This window comes from Lepidothrix coronata, unplaced genomic scaffold (genome assembly GCF_001604755.1).
Source record: "Lepidothrix coronata isolate B3197 unplaced genomic scaffold, Lepidothrix_coronata-1.0 Scaffold129, whole genome shotgun sequence".
NCBI lineage: Eukaryota > Metazoa > Chordata > Aves > Passeriformes > Pipridae > Lepidothrix > Lepidothrix coronata.
This window is the reverse complement of record NW_016690309.1, coordinates 1,110,613-1,119,085: the sequence shown is the minus strand read 5'-3', so window position 1 is coordinate 1,119,085 and position 8,473 is coordinate 1,110,613. Positions and strand designations below refer to the sequence as shown.

At 43.0% G+C, this 8,473-nt stretch overlaps 1 protein-coding gene across 1 annotated transcript in view; it reads right to left on the bottom strand.

The window, feature by feature from the left end:
• Positions 1 to 8,473, bottom strand: part of PHF21B (PHD finger protein 21B) — a 59,711-nt gene that overhangs the window by 4,258 nt on the left and 46,980 nt on the right. The window contains exons 6-9 of the mRNA XM_017826545.1: positions 8,069 to 8,145; positions 5,390 to 5,444; positions 1,865 to 1,887; positions 382 to 540 (exon numbers count right to left, since the gene is read on the bottom strand). Of these exons, the coding sequence (XP_017682034.1) occupies positions 382 to 540; positions 1,865 to 1,887; positions 5,390 to 5,444; positions 8,069 to 8,145 (314 nt within the window). The remainder of the gene's footprint in view (positions 1 to 381; positions 541 to 1,864; positions 1,888 to 5,389; positions 5,445 to 8,068; positions 8,146 to 8,473) is intronic.

Genomic DNA, 8,473 nt, shown 5'->3' with positions numbered 1-8,473 from the left:
TGATTTAAAGGAAAGGAAGTGTTCTCCTCACAGCTTTCAGACCCACTGGTGAACTGACAATGCCTCCCTCCTCTCCAAGGTTTACAGTCCTTGTCAGGCAATGCTGGTGGTGGTGTTGTAAAAAAAAATTGTAAAGCTAAAGGAATCGAAGGGACATTTTAAAAGGACAATTCCTAGCAGATGTGATTACAGGCAAACTAAGTCTAGGACGATGAAAATACCAGAAATAAATACTTCAAGCTGTGCTAAAAGCCTCTCAGTACTTCTGCAGCTAATGCAGTCCCCTAAGCTGGGACCATGGGTTAGATCAGTTTAGTGGTTCACAAATTGGAGGTTTGTCCCATTTTCCCTCCTTGGCATGCCACGCTCCATGCATCTCACCTTCTGTTGGCACTTTGGGCAGACCCAGACCCCCTTGGGGGCAGTTTTGAGGGGTGGGTCCAAGCAGTTGAGGTGATATGCTCTGGGACATGTGCCACAGGGCTGCAAGTTAACTCCACGCTTGCAAGCAGTGCAGTGCTCATCGTGGTGGATCTCACTCTGCAAGAGAAGAAGGGTGGCTTGGGTAAGCTCAGCCCTTGAGAATTTCTCTCTGTACAGCACCCCAAGCCTCTACTGCAGCAGACAGGCCCCTTCAAACACAGAATCTAATCGTCAAAGGGACCCTGACCTCTGCAGGAGAGAGAAATAATGTATGATAACAACAAACACAAACAAACAAACCAAAGAGCCAGAAACAAGTTCCATAAATTGAAAGAGAAACATAAAACCCAACTAATCAAACACAGGAGGGGAGCTGACTAATGTAGCCAGCTCATGGCACGGGAATTATTGCACTTCTTTTTTGCCAGTGTGTCACTCCGACACGAGCATCTCTGTGTCTCTCTTCTGAAGCACAGGACAAAGTTCACCTGGGGATCACTTGTCCTTCGACTCCAAAGCGGAAGGGAACAAGCAAGAAAAGGGTTCTTTTCTTGGGGAAAAGGCACATTCCCTGTGTCATGCCCACTGCCTCGAGGAGCAGCTGGGGAGAGCACAGCCCTGGGCTCCGTACCCTCCTCGGGAACTCCTCCCGAGGCCTCCTCTCTTCTCCCTGGCACTAATTGTTCTCTGCTCAGACTTGCTCTGACAACCTTTCTCCAACAAGACTGATTAGTGCTTTGTCTGAAGCAACACATAAAATGAACTAAGACTCATCAACAAAGTTACAGTGTCATGTAGTAAATTGCTATGCTAATCTGGTGGCAACGTTAATTACTCTTTGTATAATTAAGTGCATTTTAATAAAGGAGATACTGATTTTGAAACTCTCATGTCTTTTCAGGCATTGTAAAAAACCCTAAATTTCCTACTGGTTTGCCAGGAAGGAGAATAATAATTTTATATGTTTGTTAATTCCAAAAGCATATTTTCATTTTTAGGAATATTAATTATGTTTCATGATGGTTTTAGTCAGGCTTACATCTTAAATTCTAACTCAGTCCTATTAAAAAAAAAAAAAATCAATCTCCAAAATACTACTCTTTAAAAACTCCGAAAATCTTAATTTTAACCTCCAGGTAAAGAGATTTAATCTCTAGAAACTAGAACGGTTACTCATTTTTCTTAAAATTTTCATTAAACCCACAAATCTGGGCTAGCAATTTCTCAATCAGTGGCTTCTACAAAAGGATTAAACTCAAGCCTTGCATATGAAAGAGTTCACCTCTGAAATTCTAGCTTAGGGGATCAAAGATTTAGTTAAGTGGGACACGAGGATACCGAAATTTGGTACCTTGGCAGCACCTACAATAATCAGAAGCAAGCACTGAATTACACAGTGATGAGGAAGACACTGCTAATACACAAACTTGACTGCACATACCTTCCAGAACGGATCCTCATTTGCTAGCATACAAAAGAAGGGCAGAGAACAGATTAGTGGCAAATACATTGCTGGAGTGACTGCTGGTTCTCAGCTAGGGGAGCAATTTTAGTCGGGCTGTGACACAGGAAACCAGGACATTGCCAAAACTCACATGGGCAGGAAAGAATGCAACAGCAAGCAGTGGAATTAGCATTTGAGATTTAAAACTGTGCATTGCAGGAATCCCACGTCCAGAGGTTCTGGTGCTAAAGGGTCACAGTCTGATGAGCACGTAATTCTATTTCAAATTTTCAGACATTTTCACCCAGAGCTCTTCTCCACAGCAGTGAAAAAGTGTTCCTTAGGGACCTGAGCCTGCTGGGGGATGAGCAGCGTGGCCCTGAACCAGCAAGGCACTTAACATGAGTATGAAATGGGTGCCTCTCACCATTAAACACATGTTTACATGTTCAGCTGATTCGTGGCCAAAGTGGTCCAAAACTGGGGGGTGAGCCTGGTGGTATCATCAGCTCTTCCTCATCAAAATACTCCCCCCCAAAAGGCCAGTGACCTTTTGATGAACCGAGTCTGTAGTGATTGCACTCACAGCCTGATAAGAGCACCAACCATCAGAGCCCACTAAAACCAGGCCAAGCCTTTCATAAAAAAAATATTGGTGGGATTCATCACACTTCGGTCCAAAAATAAAAAAAGCTGGAACGCGTGAACAGCTCTGTGGAAACCAGACAGCAGGTTGTGATTTTTGCCGCTAATTTCACAGAATCATGGATTCATAGAATATCCTGAGCTGGAGGGATCATCCAGCCCAATTCCAACCCCTGCCCAGGACACCCCAACAATCCCACCCTGTCCCTGAGAGCATTGTCCAAACCCTCCTGGAGCTCTGGCAGCCTTGGGGCTGTGCCCACTGCCCTGGGGAGCCTGGTCAGTGCCAACCACCCTCTGGGGGAAGAACCTTTTCCTGGGATCCAACCTGACCCTGCCCTGACACAGCTCCAGCCATTCCCTCGGGTCCTTGCCCGAGGCTGGTGCACACTGCACACTGTCCCAGTGACAAACACCTGATGGAGAGGCCTTTCTTTGGACTAAAGAGAAGAAACCAAACTGATATTTCCCTCCTTCTGTCCTTCTTCAGCTCCCTCTCCGATCCCAATGGGAATGCAGCTGCCCAGTGTGATCCCTCATACCTGGGAGTCATCTTCATGTTTATCTTTAACAGCCTTTGATAGACTTTTTTTTCTTCCATAAATTTCTCTGCTTTCCCCAAGAATTGTAGAATACTTTGGCAAAGAGTTCCATAAACAATCAGAGACCAATAAAATCTGTAGATGTCACTTCATATCCCCAAATACACACACAGAGAGCCACCACGATACGACACCACGATTACTTGGGGGATATAAATGTTATTCAGATAAACAGGGGCTTGATAATTGAAGAGTCTTTCCTACAAATGATACATGTCAGGGGACACGACCTCATTTCAGGTAAGACGTTTTCAGACAAATGAATCCTGATTAATTGACATTTTGATCAAAATTTACAAGAATTGTTCCTCCTTCTGCATTTCCAGAAATGACAGTTGTTTCCTGGACGTCATGGGGATTTTTTCCTTTTGCTACAAAGTTTTAAACTTTTTAAAATACATCCACTTCTGCCTTCGAGTTGATGAAAAATTAAACAGAAGGCAATATTTTTAAAGAAGAAGCAGTTTATAAGAGAAGGGGCAGCCATCTCTGCACTGAGGGTGGAGAACTGTCTGGGACAGCATCTGCCTGCAGTTCAGAGCTTGCACAGCATCCAGTGTGGTGCATATGGCTAAAAACACCCTGCAGACATGGGGAATTCTGCTATAAAGAAATGCAGCTTAAAACTCTCAGAATATGCAGAATCCCAGCAGAGATTCTGCATCCTGGAAAAAAACAAAGATACAGGACTACAAAGAGGAATTAACAATTAAGGAGAGAGAGTGCTGATTTCCAGGCAGCTCTGAGACAGCTGCATCACTGGAGCTCTGACACTTGTCTACTTCCTTGCAAATAAAATGGGAATCGTATGGTGGAAAGAAGGTCAGAGATTTCAAACCCCAACCTAAATAAAACCCACCCAGGGGCTCCAGCACGGCTTGCCAACATCACCATCCTCTCCTGGCTTTTCACATGTGTTTACATGGGTAAAACAAGTGCTATGATAAGACAAATAATAAATTACAATTTTAATTTTGAAGATAAAACTAAGCCAGGAATAATGTTCCTTCCGGTGGGGCTCACACGAGCCTGGGCTCCTGCTAAGAGGGATGTCATCAGAGCTGTTTACTGTGCAATAACCTCTCCTGTCCTCTGAGACCCCACACATTAGAGGCATATGGTAAGTAGGGCAAGTGCCTGCATCTGGCAGGGGAAGTTTTGAAGGGAGGGAGAAGCGCTGCTGCATTTCAGCCAGGGCTCCTGTGGTGCAGGAATTCAAGGCAGGGCCACAGAGGTGAACCTCAAGCACTAAACGTGACACCTGGCAGGGATGTCAAGCAAAACACTGAAAAACTGCCAAAACTTCACGTCTTAATTGTAATTACCCCTGTAAATGCTCCTAATACTGAAATAATATTTCACTTAGAAAAACATCTGCCTTCCCTTCCCTCCAATGCACCACAGTAGAGTGAGTTACAAAGGCAAAACAAGGGCAAGGGCAGAATCACATTTCTTTACTGGCTTCCTCTCCTCTGCTGAAATGCAACTCAGGTTTCTTTTTGTTTCCTTAAAATACTACATGGGCTTGCCTGAAGAGTTAAACTGTACCCAATGTTCTCTGTGTTTCATCTCCCAACTCTTTCCCTCCTCCGTGCTGCACGTTTTTCCTGGGATGGGCTTCTTCCCACCAGCTCATCAGCAGCATCCCCAAATGGCTCCCCTGAGCTGTTAATTCTCGAGGCTTCTACAGTGAAATTTTCAGAACCTGAAGTTCTTATAAATGCAAGATTGGAAGGAATCTTCAAGGTCATCAAATCTAGATTTACCAGCTCCAGCTGGTAAATCAGAATCTTGGAATCAGAAAAACCATGGGGGTTTCTGTCACTGTTTTTAAAGCAAAAGATATGGGAAATTTCTAGCCCTTGAGGGTGGACAGGAGTTCCTTAAAGCTGGTGAAAAGAAGCAAATGAAAAGCCAAAAATAGTAATTATTTTTTACACCCCAATTTTTCAAGATATATTTTTAAGGACTTGGCGTTGGCAACACTGCCTTCTTCAATCAGTTCTCTCACTACGTGGTGCTTACACCACCAGAGATCAGATTTTCCTCTGACTGCAGAGACTTTGGATCCATTTCTACACGACTGTGACCTTCAGCCTTATCCTTCAATTGTTTCTGCAGGAAAACCATCTATTTTCCGTCCACACTAAAAAGTGCAGGGACCTTACACAAAGTAATGCCCTCTGGTATCCTGGCAGTAAGTCAGATGAAACCCTACTAATAAATATTTAACATGTCATTAGAATAGCAGTATATCCATTTAAAATGTGCTTACCTCTTGTCGAGAGGAACAAGGGGTTATTCAAATAATTCGACGCGAGGCGTTTCCGCTACAGGGGGAGAGAAACCAACCACAGTGTCACTGCAAAGGGCTCTCCTTGCCCCTCACATTTCACATTAACCATCTCCACGGGCTTCCCTCACACCCAACCAGCTCTCCAAAAGCCACTTGGATTGGCCAAGGGGACAGTCAAACAAACAGCTGCACGATTCACCTTCCCAGCAAGCTCTTCACGGAGCAGTTGGATGTGCATTAAATGAGAAATCCGAATTGCAAATGTTATTGATGGGGTTTCAGGATATCCATAAGGGGGAAAACGGCGTAATAAACTGTTGTTGTGACATGACATCTTTATTTGAATACATAGAAATGGTGATGGACCTCCCACCTGCAGGAAAACTGCCTTCACCTTTGTGACACCTGCCTGCAGTTCAGAGGAACAGGCTGAGTTTGCAAGCAATGTTTGTAAGCAGAACATTTCCCTTTCAGGAGTGAACCTGCACGACCTGGAGGAGCTGACAGTGATTTCAACCTGCTGAGGTCACCAAAGTTACAAACACAGGCCACTGCAAACCTGGCTGAGATGTTTAACCCATCAGATGGCACGAGCTGCTGCTCTAGAGCAAACCAGCCTTCATCAACAGTCTGTACAAGCCCTGATTGTCCCTCTGAGCCATCCAATACTTGTACAGCAGGACTGGGAACAGCACCACTTCCCTCCATTAGATGTTGTTAGATTCTGCTTGGAGGAAAATTAGAGGGGTTTTGCTAACAAATGATTTATTCTGAAGTGAGTGAACGGTTCTCTTCTACATGGGTGCCTGCCAGTCTGTTAAATGAATTTTGAATAGATGTTTCTTTCTCAAAAAAAATTAACAAGCCTGAAACTTTACCCTTTCTATGGAAAAATAAAAAAAGGCTACTGAGGGTAGGGAAATAGAATGGTATCTCACTTTTTTTTTAAGGAGCAAAGCTTTGAAAAGAAGAAACACAACATTCAAGTGAAGACATAAGAGCATGATCCCATTTCTGCAATCAAGGAAGTCAGCACCAGTGCAGATGCTGAGCTCCTGCCGTTCCGAGGGGCGTTGGCAAATAAAAAGTCTAATTTATATGCAATTCCAATTTAAACAATCATGAATTAAAGATCATTCAGAAGACTAAATTAAACTGCGCCAAAATGCCTGGAATGCCACAAATACCTCAACTCACTGATTAGCAAATCAATCTGAGCAGCTAATTGATCAGAGAAGAACCATCTGCCTCCATTGTACTGGGATGGCATTCCCCATGGTCAGCCCTTAATGACAGCTCCTAATGAGGACACAGCTGATCAGCCACAGGACTCCTCCACAGACATTCCTTCCTCCACTCCATCCTTCACTTCAGGACATGCTTTTGAGAGCAGATACCATGAGAAGGATGAACCAGGGGTGCAGCAGACCTGCTCCATCTTCTCTTCCACCTCTGCCCCAAGATAACTGAGTTTCTCACAAACACCCATTTGCAGCCACAAAACTCTGCTGCAAGTGTTTTCAAAATTTTATCAGGACAAAAAGGTCTAAGGCACTTCAAATTAAATGCCAGCAAGGTTAAGTTCCTACTGTGTTAAATACTGGGTGTGTGGACATCAGTATTGGCACCGAAGAGTTGAGTTCTGAAGAATTCAAGTGCTGCTCTGGAGTATAAAAATCTCCAATACTTTCAAAAAAAGGTGACTAAGCAGCTCGACTACAGAGGTGGGTTTCTTCTTGGCCTCGTCTGTCTGCTGTCTGCCAACAAAGGCAGAAATCTGAACTGTTAGCAAACCAAAAACACTGCATGGCTTGTACCTAAACAAAGAAAAATCACTTTCTTTAGGCTTTAAGAACTCAGAACACAGAGAAATTCTGCTTAAATGGAGAGCTGGCTGCAAATGAGCTTCACTTCAGTAGGAAGTTCAAACAGCAACCCCAAACTGTGCTGAAATTTTAAGGGTGAAATTTTCATTAGCTGAATAAATGTATATAAGTCAGTTCAGAAACAAAGAAAAATTTCAGAAAAAGTTAAGCCTATTTATATAGTTAAGCCTATTTATATGCTGCTTTTACAGCAGGTTTGCAATCCAATATTATGCAGGACCAAATTCTGATGTTACTATAAGTGTAACAGACAACAGATATTATCCAGAGCATTTTTATTTTTAATTATGCATTATTATATTTATTATGCAGGTTTCTAAACCCCCTGCAGAGCACACTGATTCTTAAACCAACACATCCCTTTTATGAATGCCACTAATAAAAAAAGTGAAGTTCTCCATTTATTATTTGGCACATAGGAAAAGAGAAATAGCAATGCAAGTTTGAACATAATGCAGCGCTTCTGTTCTTCAGTTCTGACCTAAAGGGACTGCCTGCGTGGGTGAAAGAGTAGTCAGGTCCCACATTAATTTAGTCCTTTTGGCCTTTATTAAAACTAAGATGAATTCTAGTTTGAAGCAAGTGATGTTGTTGGGGTGAAAACCTGTTGCTTAGCTACTGAGATGAGATCTTTTCTTTCTTTTCCACATCAATAAGTCTTTACAAGTAACTGTGTGGTTCTGCATTCATATATATTTTTGCAATAAGAAGCACTTAGACCTTTTACTGACATGAAACAGAACTGTGGCAAAAACAGTGAATGATAAAGTACCTCTGTTTCCAAGAGTCCACTGTAGGCTGGATTGGCTGTGCTTCTTCTCTTTCTTTCCTGACGCTTGCTCTGGATTTCTGTAACCATGGAAAGAAACAGGAATTGTGGATTTCTCATTCATCAGGGGAAAATGCAGATCTAACTTGTTAAGCGAGATGCTCTTACCCTCAACCCCCTGGGCTTTGTGTTCAGTTTCGGTTTCTAAAGTATAATTGGGTTGCATCAGCATTGATATTTGCTGCAGTTCAAGGTTTGACATTAATAAGGTTTTCCTTGTGAGATTCAGAACACAGGCATTTTTTATTTTTTCCTTCCTTCAAGGTGGACTTCTGCTGCCCTACAAGATTTTTTATGATCCCTTCAGACACCTATTCAGCAAGCATCGTCAGAGAGCTGTCAAAGTAC